This window comes from Cyprinodon variegatus, unplaced genomic scaffold (genome assembly GCF_000732505.1).
Source record: "Cyprinodon variegatus isolate N-32 unplaced genomic scaffold, C_variegatus-1.0 Scaffold1259, whole genome shotgun sequence".
Taxonomy (NCBI): domain Eukaryota; kingdom Metazoa; phylum Chordata; class Actinopteri; order Cyprinodontiformes; family Cyprinodontidae; genus Cyprinodon; species Cyprinodon variegatus.
In genome coordinates, this window is record NW_015151712.1 from 48,586 (window position 1) to 68,296 (window position 19,711).

General features: G+C 37.3%; 2 protein-coding genes across 2 annotated transcripts in view; both read left to right on the forward strand.

The window, feature by feature from the left end:
• cnst (consortin, connexin sorting protein) overlaps nucleotides 1-16,936 on the forward strand; it is a 22,679-nt gene extending 5,743 nt beyond the window's left edge. The window contains exons 4-13 of the mRNA XM_015401796.1: nucleotides 612-1,222; nucleotides 3,190-3,220; nucleotides 4,307-4,393; nucleotides 4,549-4,630; nucleotides 6,190-6,211; nucleotides 6,374-6,440; nucleotides 8,625-9,169; nucleotides 9,486-9,659; nucleotides 12,548-12,701; nucleotides 13,541-16,936. Of these exons, the coding sequence (XP_015257282.1) occupies nucleotides 612-1,222; nucleotides 3,190-3,220; nucleotides 4,307-4,393; nucleotides 4,549-4,630; nucleotides 6,190-6,211; nucleotides 6,374-6,440; nucleotides 8,625-9,169; nucleotides 9,486-9,659; nucleotides 12,548-12,701; nucleotides 13,541-13,749 (1,982 nt within the window). The 3' untranslated portion in view covers nucleotides 13,750-16,936. The remainder of the gene's footprint in view (nucleotides 1-611; nucleotides 1,223-3,189; nucleotides 3,221-4,306; nucleotides 4,394-4,548; nucleotides 4,631-6,189; nucleotides 6,212-6,373; nucleotides 6,441-8,624; nucleotides 9,170-9,485; nucleotides 9,660-12,547; nucleotides 12,702-13,540) is intronic.
• Nucleotides 16,937-19,051: 2,115 nt separating this feature from the next.
• smyd3 (SET and MYND domain containing 3) overlaps nucleotides 19,052-19,711 on the forward strand; it is an 89,685-nt gene continuing 89,025 nt past the window's right edge. The window contains exon 1 of the mRNA XM_015401795.1: nucleotides 19,052-19,244. Coding sequence (XP_015257281.1) covers nucleotides 19,066-19,244 — 179 coding nt within the window. The 5' untranslated portion in view covers nucleotides 19,052-19,065. The remainder of the gene's footprint in view (nucleotides 19,245-19,711) is intronic.

Here is a 19,711-nt window from a genome sequence, read left to right on the forward strand (position 1 = left end):
TAAAAGTTAAGGTGCTACTTTAAGTTATGTGATGCATGATTATTAAAGATTTTTTTTTATAATCTTTATTTTATTTATTAAAACTTTTTCTTCTGCCTCTATTCTATCCTCCATAAAAGCTCTGCTTCTTAGGTGTTGTGCTGCATTCTTGGACTTTTATAACAGGAACTACCTCACTGTAGTGAGGTAGTTCCTGTTCCTTATAGTCCCTTGCCATTCTCCACTAGAGGGCAAGGGACTATAAGGATTGAACACGCAAGCTTTGAATGAAAGTACAAACTTTTAATATGGGCTAATTTTAGCTGTATGTGGTAGAGAACGTTCCTGGAGACACAACTGTGTCAACTAAAGTTTTTTATGGTAATAACATTTTTGCCTAGAAATTCAGCTCTGATCTCATTTTAAGTATAACCTTTATTACTTGGCTGCTTTAAAACATACAATGTCTATTTCTCTTTAATAATGCTGCTTAAAAATACATTATTTGTTGCCTGTTTGATGTTGTTGGTGATTAAATTTTCTTTTCACTTCCTGCTCTAAGCCAGCTACTCTCTGGTTTCCTTTATTGGTGCTTGTTCCATATTGACGGCTTCCTGTCTTTGCCTTTGCAGGCAGTCTGTTGGAGACTCCATATCCTTTCAGCCCTGGGACCAGTCCAGAACCTACATCTCCCGTCATTCCACTCATTAGTCCAGACTCCTTTGAACTGCATCAAAGCTGTACTGAAGTCATTTCTAGTACCACCAAGTCTGGGTTGGTCCACTGCAGAACAGAGGCTACAGCAGTAGGCTTATCTTCAAACATTATGACCTCAGGCATACAGCCTGACAGCTCTTCTATTGGCAACACAACAGCCTCTGATACAATATTAAAGGACTCTTGTTCAGAACAACTTACCTCTCCTGAGGAGCCTGTCTCCAGCTGTGGGCCTACAGGACCTTTGTGCTTAGGTGGGCTTGACACTTCTATGGACTCTGGCCCTCAGATTGTATCAGCAGAAACCTCAGCCGTCACTACAGGGAGTAAAAGCACGGCTACAGAGTTCACTTCAAGCTTATTATCTGATTCCTCACATCAGAACGAGTTTATCTCCACCACAGTCCCTGATTCCTCTTTAGTCTCAACCTGCTCAACAGGATCTATTTTAGGCCCAACTTTCCTGGAGTCTCTAGAGGAGCTGGCAGAAAGAAATGATGGCCGCCTTCCACATTACCTTCACCAGGTAATCTGTCTTCTCCTGGATATATTTTAAACCCCCTAAACTGTCAGTTCCCCTTTAATCACACCTTCCCATGATTCCATGCTTTCCTTCTGACATTCTCATCTATTCAGCCATTTTCTTTTTTTTAAAGAGCTTTTGCTTATTTTGAGCTCTTAAACACTGCTGCATTTTTTACCCTCAGGCAGGGGTGTTCACTTATTTTCTGCTGCTTCATGATCAGAAGCCAAATGCACACATTAAAAATCCCATGCCATGTTTGCCCTCAGGTTCTCCATGCTAGTTTCACTCTCACTCACAAGCCTGCGTGACTGAACTCGTACGTTCTGAGGCGTGTTAATGTCAGTTTGACAACGCACTTCAGCAGGCGCACCTGTTCTTCTAATGGGAACCTGCTGTGTCTGAGCAGTAGCACAAAAAACTGCAGGCAGGAAGGGAACAGACAGCCATTTTGGGTTGAACTTGTCAGCCAAATCTTGGCTTTGGCAATTTTGGGCGACCAGGAATAAAAAATAAGCCGTTATTGATGCCTTTGGTTTCTTCATAGCTTTTTAAAGATGGTTATAGAATTACTACAATTGTGATAGTATGTAAATAATACTCAAGTTTTTCTTCTGTTTTTCAAATCAAAATCAAATCAAAGTTTATTTATATAGCACTTTACAAAAAACACCAGGAAGACCAAAGTGCTTCACAGAAAGATAAAAACATAAAAAACAAACAAACAAAAAAAAACAAAACTAAGCATAAAACAATGTGTCGTAAGTATTAAATGCCAGTTTAAAAAATGAGTCTTTAATCTGGACTTAAAAAGGTGCAGATCAGTGAGAACCTGCAGACCGAGGAGCAGGTTGTTCCACAGTTTAGATGCAGTAAACACAAAGAAAGGATCTCCCCTCTGTTTATACCGGGACCTAGGGACATCCAGAACCATTTGATCAGCAGAACTCTGCTGTTTCTGAATTTAAGGGGTGAAAAAGTGCAGGTTTCACCTTCAAAATTTATGGAAACTTGTTTTCTTTAAGGGCGGCAATCACATTTAAAAAAAAATCTTTCAACACATTTAAAAATCCTAATCAGAATCAGAAATACTTTAATAATCCCAGAGGGAAATTACTTTTGTTACACGCTCCAGTTACAGTTTTATATAAAATATACACACATCCAACTATACAATATCATAAAGATAAAAAAAAGAATAAAAAGAGATAAAATATATACACGTATAGCTCTTCTGTATATATATCTGTACGTATATCTATGCATATGTAAAAACTAAATCCAAATAAAGTGAAAATCCAAGTAAAATGATATTTTACACTAATCTTCCTTAATCAAAGCATTTAACTTTTGTTCAACGTTTTTTTTTTGTAAAATCAGGAAATATTCTTTTTAAATCTAAAGTTATATTTAACAGGTTTAGCACCAGCTCAAATTATATAATAAGAATAAGAGCAAAATGCTCCTGCAGATAGTATTTTGCAGAAAATGTCACAGATTGAGGGGAAAAACACCAAACAGAAGTGAAAACAGTTCCTGGTTCCTGTAGAGTCCCTAGAAAGCCTTGCAGTCGTCACTGCCTTCCCTTCATTGGACATTGGAGAGCCTTATGTTTCCTCCTCCTCCCTCTTTGCTCTCTCACACACACGCTGCTCTTGTTCTGTGATCAGCTGGGCTGAAGCCACGCTTGCTGAAAAGAGGTACAGGGTTTTTACAGGGTATATCACTTTTCTCTAATTATGCATATTTAAAACGCGAGTAAACAACAAGCTGTTGTATCATGTCCTTTAAAGTTTTTTCTTTTATTATAGACGCGAACGTTTTACTGTTGCTCTCTTGTCTCATATATCATTTTATTTCCTCTCTCCTGATGATTGTTACCAACTAAGATACTATACCAACTTTGTGACAAACTGATGAGATGAAACCATACCAGCCTTTTAAACTCTGTGTTCTTTGTTTCCCTTCAGATCGCTGAGACCCTTGTCCTTCAGAAAGACTGTATCCTTGCAAGCCTGTAGTTAAATCTCTGTGAATAATGGGTGATTCTTTTTTTTTTTTTTTACTTGATTCTTCTTAGATTCGATGTCAGTATAGCAGATATATAATGTTCAGAGTAATGCTTTTGCTGCAGTCCATGTGAGCTATGGGCTCTAGAAAGCCTAACTCTGTCATGTGCATGTTAACAGATGTGGAATGGCAGCAAAGAACTGTATGTTTAATCAGAGGGAAAGACAGTGGGTGTGATCAGATGAATGCATGAGAGAAAAGTGAAAGCGAGCTTAGCTGCATGAATCTATAGAGAGTAAGTTAGTGAGAGAAAGCATTGAGCTGTGTCAAAGAAGGCTTGTGTTTTGGCTGCTCATATCCATAAACATGAGACTTCAGGCCTCTGCTGTATCTGTTATCTGGAGTCATTGTCAAAGTACAACTTAAAACCTTTAGAGCATCCAATTTCTCCATCTGTAAAGAACCAAATATGGTTAGAGCTATTTAACATGAAATTAAGCTATAGGTCTGTCCATTAATGTTTTATTTGTCGCCTGTGTGAACTGGACTATTTTAAAGATGTGGCATCTGCATGGAGATCTACTTGGACTCCTTCATTGCTGCTTTGATTTTTCATGAAATTACATTGCAGTCGATTGGGATTTAACATCACCTGCAGCAAAGTGTTGAATGAATGCAACATTCATTTCAGCTGCATGTTCCCCTCCGATGTCATTCATGATAGCAATTTGACTGAAGCTCATGAAGAATTCTAGATAAATTGTAATAATTAACTAGAAATAAGACTAAGGCGAATGAGAGTCAACTGTATCATGTTGGTGTCAGTAAATTATCCTGCATTAAACCTCTTTTTTCTAAACGTTGCAAGGTTATTAGCTAAATTAAAGCACTTTTTAACAAACAAAAGGTGAAATAATGAGTTAAGCCTAAGGTAATTCTGAATCACAAGGTGGATTATTACAAGTAAAATATATAAATTAGATTTATTTTTACGTCTGAACGTGGTGGATTAGCCAGTTTGTTCAGTTTTGCCTTATGTTCTGCATATATGTTCATATCTTAACTACTGCTTATCAGACCAGAGAGCTTTACTGTTTCTCCAGCTAGAGCAGCTTTACCACCAGAGACTGTTGGAAAACCTGAATGCACTTCAGCAGCAGTGGGGTAATGTGCAGCATGCTTCCCTTAGATGTACACAAACCTATGATAAGTTTTGAAAATACTTTAACATGTTTTTACTAGTGTGTAGGCAACATTTCATGTTCACTCCTTGAATTGATTATGCAGCATCAGACTTTATTAAACTCTTCTCTTCATAGTGAGTCAGTGTGGAGGAACATCCCCTGGGCTGGCAGCCTCCCAGCTGGACTCACTGAAGCACTTCTGCCAGACGCATACCAGGTAAACCTGCAGGTTTTTATGGATTTAGAGGAACTGAGATCAGGAGTGTAGAAAATGTGGCCAGGGACTGTTTACTGCAGTTTGAGTTTTCAATTCCGACTTCTGATCACGTTTAGAAATTGCATAAGTTGACCTGCCACATTTTAATTTTTTATATTTTCCATTTGTTTAAGGTAAAATATTGTTTTGGGCACCGTTTTTGTCTTTTGTAACCACTGTATTTTTGGGCTCTTGTTTAATTTGTGCAGAAAATATGAGCATAAACAGCAAATTTATGCGGAAACAAATTTTTCTAAGCACCTTGCTTCAAGACTCGTCCCATTTGCAGCCCCAGTGTTGCACTCCTTCACGGGGGGTTAAAATAACTCACTCGCTTTAATGCTGACCCCAAAACACTCTTAGCAATGACAAAAAAAGACATAAATTGTTATATTTAGTCACATGAAAACATCTTTTTCTGTTTTTAGTTGCTTTGGTAGATTTCTCTAGCCCTTAAACCTGCCATAAAAATTTGTTTTTGAGAAATATGTTGGATTGGCGTCTAACCCTGGTTCTGAACAGTTCAGGTTTTGATGTTTATATTGAGGAAGTGTTGATGAAACAGATGGAGTTTGTTGTAAATTACAACATGGAATGAAAGTAGTGAAAGCCCCTCTATAACACACACAGCTATGCCTTGTGTAAACTCTGTGTAATGATGTGCCTGCTTGTGTGTATGAGACGCTGACGACATAAATCCTGGAATGTGATGAGCAATAAAGTGATGGGTAAGCCATATGGCCCTTGGTCAGTGCTACTGCTGCACTTTCAGACATTTGAGCTGCTGCACTGCTTAGGTTTCACACTCAGGCACACACACACACACACACACACACATACATGCGCAGCTATATGCAGTGAGGGCCATGTGTTGACTCTCATTGACTTCCATTGATTTTCAGTCATTTTCAACCCGTTCTATGCCCTAACCCTAAAACCTACCCTAAACCTAACCATTACCAATGCATACCTCACCCTAACCCTAACCCAATTGACACCTTAGTCCTAAACCTAACCATTAGCAAAATAGCTTGTGAGGATGTGCAAAATGACCTCACTTTGCAACAATTAATCCTCAATCTGATGGTGAAATTGGAAAATGGTCCTCACTGTGAGGGCTAGACAGGTGCACACACACACACACACCGGCAGAATCCTGTTTCCTTGACTTGAATTCATTTACTGGAGATTTGAACCACCACTATTGCTAATATAATCTATTTCTAACCTTAAAGTGATTTTTTTTTTTTTTTATTTGATAATTTGAATGATTTAAATTGGCTTTCTTTCCCCACAAAATAACTCTCAGCCCCTGACCTCCCCTCAGAGCTTGGGAACAGACGCCCACACAGCCCACATGCTCACACACAGGTTTTATTAGCCAGGGAAATGTGTTCAGGCTAATATTAGATGAGGAGAGCAGAGGAGGGTCACACATCTTCTGCTTCTTCTTTCACTAAAACCAAGACTTGACCTTCTGCACGCTCAACCCACTAATCCTGTCTCTCATCTCTTTATAGACCAAGGACACGAGATGCTGAGGTAAGACATTTGCAGTTTGTATCATATGTGTCTGTTTATGTAAAAATATGTGTCTTTGGCTTACTGGCTACTAATTTCTTATTATTTAGAGTCAATTTTATTGTAATAAATTGTAATAAATGACTAAATCAAATCTAAACCGATGTGTTCAATGTGATTCAGGTTACTCTTCAGGACAACCTGAGACTAAAGTTTGACGGAGGTGTTTCACAGCTCTCATGTATCTCATGTAAGTGACGGCAGACATACCGAGAATCGTCTCATTTATGTTTTTGTTTTACGCATTTCATGCAAATGTGTTGTTTGGTTCTAAATTTTTAAATGAAACCACTCATAATTGTTCCATTTTCTGTCACACATGTTGCTGCAAACATCGTTACAGTTGAGCATGAATATTCACACCGCGCAAATTTAGTCAGATTTTTTAAAACCCTAACATCCTTTATTGAGATTTAATGTGAACACGGAGCAGTTCATTTCTGAGAGAATATCAGGTTGTTTAGCAGTCATTGACTAATACATCTGAAAAGGTCTGTGTTTAGATTTATTCAAACACTAGGTGGAAATAGCTTCAACTACAGCTAGAAGTGCACTGACATTTCTTCCACGACACTGAGCTTGAGCCTCCTGCTCAAGCTCAGCGTCGTGACCAATAATGTTTCAAGTCACAGTTTCTCAGACTGATCTGGTTAATACTTAGATCGAAATCAACTATCAACTGAAACCACTTACCTCCACCACAGTTTCAAGTCAACACTTTGAACAAGTTTTCTGCAAGGCTGAAGAAGAAAAGCATCCCCATGACACTGCCACCAACACTTATGGTGTGATCAGTGTGATGCCTCTCTACCTCACACTGGGCCTGATCTTTAAAGAATTCAAATGAGAGGCACTAAAGTGTGTAGCGAAACAAGAGTGCGCATGTTTTTGATGATCTACAAATGTGTTGTGCATAAATGATAATATTTTCACACCGGTTTTGTGTGCTTTATTAAAATGAGCATATTACACGTCGCAGCTTGAGAGTGACTAGAAGAACGACGAAGGTTTATATAAAATAACGTACATAAGTATCTTAAAATGCTACAAACAAAGGTAAAAAAAAATTAAAATAACTTAAGTTATATCTAAATAAAACTTGGAATAGCTCCTTCTGATGAGAGAAGAAACCAGTCAGATTTACAGCAGGTTATGATTCTAAACAGCTGGATTTACATTCTCCAACTCCTCACAGCACCTGCTTGAGCCAAAATATTGCAAAAGAAGGTGGGCCATAATATTTGAATTAACCATATCTTCATCTCATGGAACTTGTTAAAGAACTGAGAAAAGTTCTTTTTCTTAGTTTTTTTACCGTATTTACATTCAGTCATGGTGTCAGTCATGGTGTTGACTGCATAAAGAATGACTACATTCCCTATGCATGAATTTGTGCCAACTTTCCCCCCCGCTTACAATATTCTGCTTCTTTTACTTTGATAATTCAAATACGTTTACTTGTGCACAGTCTCGCTCTCCATCGTCTGTCATTGTATCAATGCCTCCTCTAAGGCAACAAGACAGGCTACTGCAGTAGTCCTTATCTGGAATTATATAATTTTTTTTAAGTCTTGCCCAAGTATTATGTAACAGACTAGAAAATAACAGAAGCTAATACAAACTAAACTGTACTGACGCATTTTCAAAAATAAAAACACTAAAAACGAATTAAAACTAAAATAGAATTGAAAATGAGAAGTCAAATCCAAATGAACATAAAAACCAATGAATGTGTTTATGAATGTTAAAACTATAAACCTTGCAGACAGGTGTGCCATCTAGAGCTGGAATCCTGTAATTAGCTGAAGGCCCACACATTTAAAACCAGGCTTAGAGACAACGATCATGACAGCTAAGGGGCGTAGAGTTCACTGGATTTTATCCGAGGGGGAAAGAATAGAAGGACTGAATGCAATGTTTTTTGTTTGTTATTTTCTTTCCGGTATATCTGTCATATAAAATCTCAATATTTTTTGGGGGAACTTTGTTGTTGTCAATGACATGAATAATTTGCATGAGGCTGAAACTAATAGAATTTCAATTATAAGCCACTGAAGTTACTGAAAAAATAAAACCGTGAAAAATACATGGAAGGTTGTGTCCATGTTTTTAATCGATATTTCTGTAATTTTTTTCCTAGAAGTTTTAGGTAACAGACAATCAGACGTTCATATGTACACATTACATGTGTAATGTGATCATATGTGCACAAGTTCTGTTGAATTATAAGCTACAGTGTTGGCATGTTTAAAATCTACATTAATGGAGCACATTCATATCAGGATGATATTAACAGTGTTCTCCGCTCCTTGTATACTTGTATTGAAGCAATTGGGGATGAGTGGATCAATGTCTTTCCTGCTCTTTCATGCAGCCCTTCAGGTTAAAGGAGAGATGGAGGAGAGAGCTGAGGACTCCTCTTCTCCAACCGCAACCTCTGCTTGTTTGCTTACAAGGCTCAGTCCGCCTGAAACAGACGGGGAAGACCTGAATGGAAAATCAGAGGGGAGGGACACTTTTTATGGCTCCGATCTGACTCGATTGCAAGCTCACAGCAGAGAGGTGGAAGGAGGGGAAGAAGACACCATTTCCACCGGGGGAAATGGGCTGCACCCCTCCACAGCTGGGGGAATGGATCGCTCCGATCCTGCAAAGCAGCAGGAGGAAGATTTAGGACTGTCAGGGGAAGGAGAGAGAAAGGTGGAGGAAGAGGACAAGAGCGAAGTAGAGGAGGCAGCAGAGGCTCTGGAGATGGAAGATGAGGGGACTGAGGATGATGGAGAGGACAAGCAGAGCAAAGGAGACTCTCATTTATGGGAAGGAGCTCCCTCTGTGGAGACTCTGGTCAGTGGGGCAGAGTGGGAGCTGCACAGGGATACTTCTGCTAAGGAGAAGCTACATGTACAGCAGCAGACTCAGGTACATCTTTCTTTTATGAAACAAATTTAAATGAAGGCACATAAAGATTTACTGTGAAGCTAGTCTGTGTATTCCTCTTTTTATTGGGACTGATATTCTGCGAACCAAGCTGACATCGGTTAATGTTGCCTGTGAGGGACGGCTGCTTACATGTTTCCCAGAAACATGAGATGGGTCACTTTCTTGTTTTCTAACTGAACGGCTCTTACTGACCTAGAGAAGATCACTGCAGAGCAGATCAACAACGCTGAGTTAAGAGAAGCAGAGTGAACATATCTAAACGAATAGTGCAAAAAAATGTTCTTTATGAATACAGGAGGACTCTGGAACCTACCTGAAGGAGCAGGAGGCACTCCCTTCCAAGGAGGCTGACATGGAGCGGCAACAACGATATGCAGAGGAGAGCGAGGAAGAAGAGGAGTACGATGGTGACTTTCTCAGGAGAACCCCTTCTTTGGACGACAAGGCAAAGCTCATCACCGTGGAAGAGGTTTGTTTGCATTTGTTTTTCTTTCACAGCATCCTATGATTCTTTTAAAACACAGCAGAGCATGTTTGAAATGTTTACAAAATTAGCAGTTTATTGGATGATATCTGCCAGGATCCATCTTTCAAGCTGTAAAAAGAGACCCTTATGCTTTAAGCCAGCCATAACATTCCCTTTCCCTTACCATGACTCCTACGCTAAATTTTATTTCCCATGAAAAAATATGATATGCAAATTTAACTTAATTTTTTTTTATTTAAGCTGACCATTTTCAAGAATCAGAACCAACATGTATCTGATTAAAACAAGTTTAGCTTTTGTTAGCTCTTGTTTTGATTCATAACAGACAGTTGGTCCTGTGTGGAAATTATTGTTTATTTGTTATTATTATTAAACTATTATTATTATTAGTTTTAAAATAGTAATTTAGAAAAGCTTTTTTTTTTTGTTTGACTTTCTATTTAACAGGTGCTTCATACTGTGCCCAATAAGTGGGTTAAAAAGGATTTAAACTGCTGACTTATGTTGTTATTATTACATAATATAAGCTGTGCTTAGACTCACTCTGATGCTCTTTGCTGAAATGGCCCCAAAGTTCATCTGCCATCAGAGTTTGCTCTCTTGTGAACGAGGAGTTCCTTGATCCAGTTGACATAAGTTTATTCAAGGGGAATCAGTGCCTGGTTGATAAAAAGGTCCACAGTTCAGAGTCTGTGTTCACAAAGAATCTAAACTAGCTGTTCATGTCGTCCTTTAAGAAAAAAAACATAAGATTTCTTGAATTTGAAAATTTTACTTTGGCTTTTACCTAAATAAAATAAAAACTTTTCACAAACCCTTAACAAAGCTCCTAAAAAGACAGATAAGTTTGTAGTATTGAGGAAGAGTTTTAGCAAAGCTGAGTGTGGAACTGCGATCCACAACCTAAACAGCACTAATGCAGTGCAAAAGCAGTAATATTATGAATTACACCTATAGCTAAAACGTGCACATCATTTGGATTATTACCAAATTTTATGAATCTTTCCTTGGCATAATGCGCATCTTTGGTTATTTCCCTAAAATAAATGTATAAGTTCAATAATGTTCTGCTCTCACCTTCCTCATTCACTCTGCTTTCTTCTTTGATCAGCAGATACTTCCAGCGAGCCATGGCTCCCCTTTCTTGTGTTTTGTATTTTTGTCTTCAGTATAATACGTCGGTATAATACTGCTTGTTCCACTAAATATCCACATCTCATGATGTTAAAGAATCCTTGAAAAATTCCTGTGTCCGGATCATGGTGTGGATCCTGAGGAAAACTGAATGGAGTGTTACTTGGCATGAGGCACCCCTCTGGTACAAATTCTTTAAAATCCATTAAATTAAAATAATATTCTGGCAATTTTTGTGCATCAATAGGTCCCAACACATGAAAGTTATTCATGTCTATTTATCAAGAGTATGTATTAGGGGAGTGACCTAGTGGTCAAGAAAAGAGAAGTTGTATAAATACGCCAGAAGACGTTACATTGAGAAGCATGGACTGGAACTGGAACAAGGCCACTGAACACGTTTGATCAAAACGATCAGAGAGGAGAGTTTCCAACCTGTCCTGTTGTCTGTTCTGAAAGGTTCTGACTTCGAGCCCCACTCCCACAGACTGCCACTCTGGGTCTCTGAGCAAAGACCCTCAACTTCGAATTGCTCCCCGGGCGCCCTATGATGGCAGCCCACTGCTCCCATCAGTTCAGTCATTATTATTATTATTAGCAGGAACCGGTCCAGCTCAGGGCTGCTAGCCTCCTCCACAGAACCTTCCCCTCTTCTCTCCATTTCCTCCGCCTCTGATGAAGATGGTGGAGTTAAATCCGCCTCAATAGACCAAAAGCTTTTCTCTCAGATTGAACAGCATCCTGTAAAAACATTAAACACATACGAGGGGCGTTCAAAAGGTAATGCCCCTGACCCACTTCCAGATGTTTGATCGTCCTGAAATTTTGCATGTGAAATTATTAAAATCTCTATAGATTAAATAGCAAATTACAGCTCTGAACTAATTGTGGTTTCTGATTTACAGATGTTCAAACTGAGTCAAGTCTGTGTTTTGGCATTTGAAAGGACGCACACAACGGGAGACTTTTGATCAAATGAAAGTAACTTTGAGTGATAATGTCCCATAATAAACCTTGTGAAACATTTTGCAAGGTCATATAATTGGCATCATCAACATTAGTTATTTCCCTTTCATCAAAAGTCTTCCGTAGTGTGAGTCCTTTCACATAGAAAAAAACGGATCACTGCTCGACACTCAACAGGCTCCATTTCAGACTTTACTCAGTTCAAACACCTGTAAGTCAGAAACCGCAAATAGTTCAGAGCTGTAATTTGCTACTTAATCTATACAGATTTAAATAACCTTACATGCAAGCTTTCAACTGGATCAAACATCTGGAAGTGTGTCAGGGGCATTACTTATTGAACGCCCCTCGTATGTCAGAGTGTTTAACAAATCACTGGGATAACAGTGGAAAAGTGTACAAGTAATATATAGAACAGAGGAATTTCAATATTATTTATCGACTCTCAAATGCTCTCAATAATAAACAAGCAAAACAACTCAAAAGAAATAAATCTGCTCTACAGAAAGATGTAAAAGAGGCAAGGAATTATTTGCTGTATTGTACATTTCCCTAAATGGTCATCTAGAAATTCCTGCCGGTGATGCCGTCTCTTCTCTGGCTTTTGATTGCAGTGTTTCTCATTTCCCTGGCTGGTGAATAAAAGTTGCTATAAGTTGCTTTTAGAGTCTGCCTCTTTGCAGTTAGACTCCTATTTTCTTTTTCTTTTGTTAATGTCAGTTAAAATCTGCTGTCTAACACACCTGGCTTTTCTCTGTTGTGTGTCTCAGGTCTCCCCAGCCTCCGGACTTGTCTCAATCTTAAAAAAGCGAAGCGTATATGTGGACAGCCTGGTAGAGTCTGCAGGTCCAGAGCCCGGACCTGAGAAACCCACCGCCAAAAGACGAGTCCGCTTCACAGTTCCTGATGATAGCTATGACCAGGGTACATAACAGGGTTACATTTACCTTAAATTAAACTCATAACAGTTTATTGGTTAATACAGGAACGCAGCATAGTGCATCGTTGTGATGGAGTTAATTAGACTTCAGTTTATTAATCTCTGATGTTAAAGGTATAGTGGAGGTTTTTTGCAAATCTTTGAAAAGATCCAACCTATTCACTGAAAAAAATGCACATGCTCTCCCTGTACCTGTTCCGAGAGAAAACACCTATTAAACATGTGTAAGAGCATGCACAAGCCTATTTCTCCTCCTGCACGCTCTGTTTAAACGTTGCTGTTTGCATCGCTCATACAAGCTTACTTTCCAAAAGAAGATTTGCAATATTTCCACTATGTCAGACGAAAATGGGGACGAGCACGTGGGACACCTTACGTAAACATATCACCACAATGATTGACATTTAAGAGGACAACTTATTTTGATGATCCACCTGGAAAAAGAACATCCTCCATTATACCTTTAAAGTTTGCATAGTGTCTTTAAACATAAGCATGCCACAAAGATTTTTTGAAAATATACCTCCTCATCTTCTTCCTTACAGTCTGTGATTATAGACCACTAGTTTGTGTTTTTTATGACATAAACCCACGAAACAGACTCTAAAGTTTGATGTTTTAACCTTGCAAAAATATGAAAGATTTTGAGGGGAATTAAAGCTTTTGCAGGGAAGAGGGAGAACAGTTTTACACAAATCCTTGGACATTGTAAACAACTTAGTCAGTGGAGATAATAAAAAAGAAGCCAAGATTAATTTCTTAGTGTAGACTGAGTTTTAGCTACATGTGATTTTATTCTCGTTTTGTTTGTTTTTCTCTACAGAGGTTGGTGGTGGAGACTCCTGCCTGCTCCTCTTCCTCCTTTGCCTGGTTACTGTAGTCATCAGTATCGGTGGAACTGCCCTGTATTGTGCTCTGGGTGATGCCCAGTCCTCGGTCTGTCAGGACTTCTCCAGAAATATAGACTTCTACATCCTCCAGATGCGTCGTGGGTTAGCTCAGCTGCAGCACTGGTATACCTCTGGGTTGTAGCAGAAGACGTGGAGCCTCTGCCATGTCGATTCCTGCTACTTCCCAGGACAAAGAGTGTTGAGGTAAAGGCTCCTCATGGGCACTAAAGAGCTTACTGCCATTTGTTGAATGGCTGAACGTCTGCTTTGGAGGCATTGGCGTTTTTTTCAAGCCTGCAATATTAATGCTCTGTGAATACAATTCCAGTGCACTTTTAAAAGCATAGTTCAACGTCTGTTTACAGGGAAAATTGCAAAACAAAAACTTCAAGATGTAACTTGTGATGTCTTAATTTTTTTTTACGACAGAATATCTGTTGGCTGCAAAATGTCTGTTTTTACAGAAGGAAAAAAAGTCTTTGTGCACAACTTGGAGAAGCAAATACTGTACCTTCAAATGTGTCGGATAAAACATTGTCTTTACATGCAAACTACAGCTAAAGATGAAAATTGTACATCAGTGTCTAGTTCAGTGTCTGTTCACATGTGGGATAAAAATTCACTAAGGTTTTTATAATTGGTGCAACAGCAGCTGTTGCTTTTATGTAGATTTTTAAATAACAGGAACTGTACCCTGATAGACTAACTCTGCATCTATCTGCTACTTTGAATGAAATCACAAAGTCCTAAGTGTATCTTAAAATTTTAAGCAAATGTTTTGAGCTTAATCATAAACCTTGAAACATCTTTAAAATGAAAATTTGTAATTGTGAAAATATTTTATAATTTATTATCAGTGCACTGCTAATGGTGTAAAATCATGTCCTATTTGTTAGTTAAAAAAAAACACAAAAATGCTTATTTTAACTTCTGTATAGCATTTCCAAAGAGCATTTGCTTAAGGCTCCCCATAAATTACAGGACCTCTGTTAACTCTTTATGGGTTTCGTGTAGCATATTTAAAATGTAGAGAGAATTGTGCACATCTGTAAATGCTGTTAATCGATTATCACGTTGCAAATATTACCGGTACTTTTTAAAATAATATTTTTAAAGATTTTGCAATATTTCTATAGACCCTTTTTTTTCTGTTGGGCCTGAACGTGGCCTTGAAAAAGGTTCATCAGATACAAACTGTTCACATGGTCCAAACGTTTGCACATACCACTTCCACAGAGAACTGAGGATCTGCTAAAGTATTTGTGTCAAATATGAAGCGTTTTTATTCATGACAAATTAAAGAATATATTGTTCTCATCATTTTCTTGGTGTAGATAATCGATCCAGGACCACATGAAGCTCTATCTGCCTGTGTATGTTGATTCTTTCAGGGAATTCTGGGAAATAATCAGCTAAGACAGCTAGTCTGTTCTGGTAGATTTTCCCAAAAATATTTTACAAGTGAGAATATCTTGCCCTCCCTTGGTCTTCCGTATACGGTATGTCATCAGCATAACAGATTTGTTTTTAAATCACTTTATTTATTGTTTGTAAATCTCATTTTTGTCTCATTGAGTTAATTATATATACTCAATCCTTTTTTAACTCATTCTAAGATTGAAATGTGTTGTTGTCACAATGTACAAAGCTACCTTTGAAGTTGTGGAGGATGGAGTAACAAACACCAATGAGAATCTTCAAATCTCAGACAAAATTCTTTGGCGGAGGGATTAAAGAGGACAAATGTCTGTAAAAGAGGGCATACATGAATGTTCCTCCTCAGTAAATCTTCACTAAAAGGGCTTATATCATTTTTTTTTTCAGGCTTACACTTGTCAAGATAGTTACATTCATTTCCATGGCCAAAATTAAGCTTGCCAAACACTGCTGAAAGTTGCCTAATTAGTAATAGTGTTGATTTTCTATTAAATCTAGGAAAGATCACAATATTTATAGTAATCCCACAGTCTCTGTATTGAATTTCATGTCACTATGGGAAGATTTATGCAGAGTAAGGTCAATAGAAATAAGAAAGTTATGGGTTGGAGACCTAATAAACCGGCATCACATGAAGAGATTTAGAAGCACTCTGTTCTAACACATTGATAAATTACCACTTGTGACAAGAAAATGTATTTAAATAAGTAAAATACTGACAACTTTCCGATTGGTAATATATGTTTAGATAGTGTAGGGGTTGCAATTTAAATTCAGGCATTTTCCATCCATATTTCAAATAGGTATAAACGTACTAATCAGTAATTAATAATATCAACTGATACAAAATATATGTTTATCAGCCATATTGCATAGGCCTACTTGCAATCAATGAAGACCAAATAAAACAGCTAATTGTTAAACTTTCTCACAAGAGTGCTCACTCCATCCTTCTGTGCTGCCATTAAGAGACTACAGATCCATTGGATATAAATCTTGTCAAAATGCGCTTTAATTGCTAAGACTACATCATCTACATACAGTAGTGCCTTCCTCTCTCCAACTGCCCGACTTTTCTGTCAGAAAATGCTTGTGGAAATAATTTACCTGCTTTGAAAGCAGAAGAACTTTTCTGTTTTCCCAATTAGAATATGTTCAAGTTTTCCGGTTCCCATGTATGATGATATAGGTCCTTTTAGGAAAAAAAACAGCATTATGTCTTTCTCCTGTTGTTTCACACAAATACCTCCTGATTTGTTTGAGATGAGGATTTTCCTGGACTTAAAGAGTTGAGGATGCATTGATAATTTCATTTGCACTTGTCAGCTGGCTGGTTCAGATGGCGATCACAAAAAAACATTTATTTAACTTTTCAGATTATTTGTAATTATTTATGATGCCAGAGATATACTTTTAAGTGGTTTTAAAAAGGCAGATCAATCTTTTACTTTGTGTGTTTTTTTTCCTCCTCAGTTACCTGGTTCAGTTTATTTTATATATTAACTTTGTTCTTGTAAGAACTTTGTTGATCATTCTGGGCCGTTATAATTCTTCTGTCCAGATTTTCTTGTGACTTGTACCCTGTGAGTTTCTGCCAATGCTGTCTTTATCTTTTTTTGCATGAAATTTGTGAAACTATTCAAATGTCTTTGATTACATCTAAGAGTGTTGTACCTGTTTTTACTTCCTTATTAAACTTTTTTCAGGCCAACATCAAAAAGAACCAGATGAATGGTAAATGCTTTTCACGCTTTACTTCTACCCAATCTGATAAAAAAAAAAAGAAAAAGATAATTTTATTAATTCTGACATTTGTTCCTTAGTTGCAAATTATTTTTTTTGTCATACAAATCTTCCTCATCATGTCTCATTAAAATCAGTTTTGTTTCGGAGCCTGTGTTGCATTTTTTTTCTTCAGATGTTTATTGTTTATTTGAAGTGGAAATTGATCGGAATGTAACTGAGTTTATATTAACTTTTTTCACATGTTCATCCAGCAATACGATTTTTTACCTACTACCTTTAAAAAAACAAAAAAATTCCAGTCAGCTTCATTTAAATTTAAAGTGAATATAAAATGGGATATGGGGCGATGTAAAACAACAAAGGAAAGATTTGTACGATATTTTTTTTTTAAGCAGAGCTAGCCAGAGCCCAACAGTTTGTTTTTTATTTTTTTTATCTTAATGACTTATTTCCAATTATGTAATCCCAAAAGCCTGCTTCAGCATAGCTGCAAAACCTGGAAGAAATCTCAGCCACCCAGAATAAGCTGTAAACAATAGATTAAATAACAAAACTTCACTTGTCTGTTTTCAACTTTGGTGTCTTCTAAAATATAAATCATCAAATGACTTGCAAATATTAGATAGACAAAGTGATGTGATGTTTAATTCTAATAAGATTGGTGTTTATCATAATCTACTCAAAGGTATGTTGGTGAAGTATAAAAGAAATAAAGAAAACTCTTTATTGACATACTGCTTGAATATTTTTTTCATTTTAAAATGGTTTTAGGTGTACTTTAGTACATCATAGAGATAAAAATAGATTTGGATTGTTTTAAAGGCATTGTTTATCTGCTTAGTCAACAGATGTGTTTGAGTTTGAGAAAAATTGGAATGTGCAAGAACTGCAGTTATTGCAAACAATTACAAGTGCAAAGTTAGATATCAAAATCACCTTGTTAAGCAAGCTGTTGTTTGTAATTAGTATTTGGTGTAATAAAAGAAAAAAATAGCAGCATAGATTTTGAAACCAATTTTAATCAAAACGTTTGCAAGCAAATGCACTGAGCTCGATTAAAGAACTATATTTGAAGTTTAAGCCATAGCTAACATGCATCAATTAGACATAAAAGACGTCAGTGTAATCAAAGTTATTTAGACTCTGAGAAAATGCGGCAGACTTAAGACTCTCTAACGACGAAGCCAAGGGTTAAAAGAAACGGTTATAAGGATCACCTTCTCCTTCTGACTTTATAAAATCCTAATTACTAAGAGAGCCAAGTGGGTTAAATACGCTGGTCTTGAACAGACAGAAGTATAGAATGGATGACCATGCAACGCCTGTTATTTCATTTATGTTCTAAGGATCAATATATTTATGTATCTCTCATACTTATTTAAAAACTGCCTGGTATATAATTCATTCCTGCTTTTTCAGGTAGACTTATCTTTCCCTGTTTATTCAAATTGTTAGATGTAATTTACGTAACTTTGTATATTTTGTCTATAATTTTATACATAAAAAACAATTGTGAGTGGCGGTAGTAACATTGTACATTCCCTGAAAGTAATTACCACTATATTGAAATGCTCTTACAAGATAAAAAAAAAAAAAAATAGTTATAGGAAACATTTGCTGCAGCCTGTGTTACAGCGTCATTATAACACAAGTATAAACTGGTAGGGGTTTGCTTTTCATACAAACATGTATGTTTTACAAGCAAATACATTTGATGAAATCTTATAGGGTTTCCCTGGTTAAGAGCTACACAGTGCATGTCTTTTTTTACCTTTTAAAAAAAAATTGTTATTTCTTTCCAGAGGCCACTAACATACTTGTTTCTGCCTGTACTGCTCCTGGATTAGTTTTATTTTTGTCTTCTCAAAGTTGCACCAGATGGCACACTTGATGGCCCCTGTCTGTCTCATTCAGTTTCTTCTGTCAAAGGGAGTCCTTCCTCCCCATTATAGAATAAAAATGTATGAAACATTTTTTTTTTTTTTTAATCATATATAAATTGAATTGGTTTCTATTGTAAAGTGCTGTTAGTTGATGTTTTAAAATCTATACTGGGGTTATGAAAAGAGAATTTGGATATATTATTATTATTATTATAATAAACATGTATCTAAAATGGGGCAGTATAATTTATACCTTAGTTCTTAATAGTGTGATGCACTATTTTCAATGTTTTAATTCAAAAACTAAAAGGATTTAGGCGCGTGTGCGTACGGGTCTGCGTACGCGTGACGTAATGACGTCGTGCTACGGATGTAAACACGACCCGGTCCACATGGAAGGAAAACCGGGGATGATGCCAACCGTGGAGCGGTTTGTCAGTCCAGAGAAAGGAAACGGCCTGCGGGCCACAGCCGGGATAAGCAGAGGGCAGCTGGTGAGCTGGGCTGAGCCGCTGGCCTGCTGCGTGTCCAACAAACGAGCCAGAGAGGTTTGCCACCACTGCTTCTCACGGTAAGACGAGTCCAAACTGTCACTATCCTCTACTGCTAAACTAGTCACTTTTTTCTTTAACACTCTTGTTAAGGAAATATTTGTTACTCTTCGTTAACAAACAAATGATCTGTCTACGCATTGTGATTGAAGAGTATAGTTTTTGTTGCAGTGGTTTAAAATGATGTATCTTAATTAACACCTGATTTTAAATTGCGGCTTCCTGTTCGGCATGCTTCAGAGACAGTGCTGCATAAGCCCCATTACTACTGTTTATTCACATTCAGTTGATTATTGGTTACCGACTGGAAACCCTATAGTATTTCTTTAACTGGTCAGCAGATGGCGCCATTGCCCCTTGGTGAAAACTACTGTTTCTAAAGCAGTCAGTCAGACGTGACGTTTGCGTGAATTTTGCAAAGCAATCATCAGTTAAGCTATTACTGATATGTACTGTGGAAGCAAATTGTTACCATATTTTAAATGAA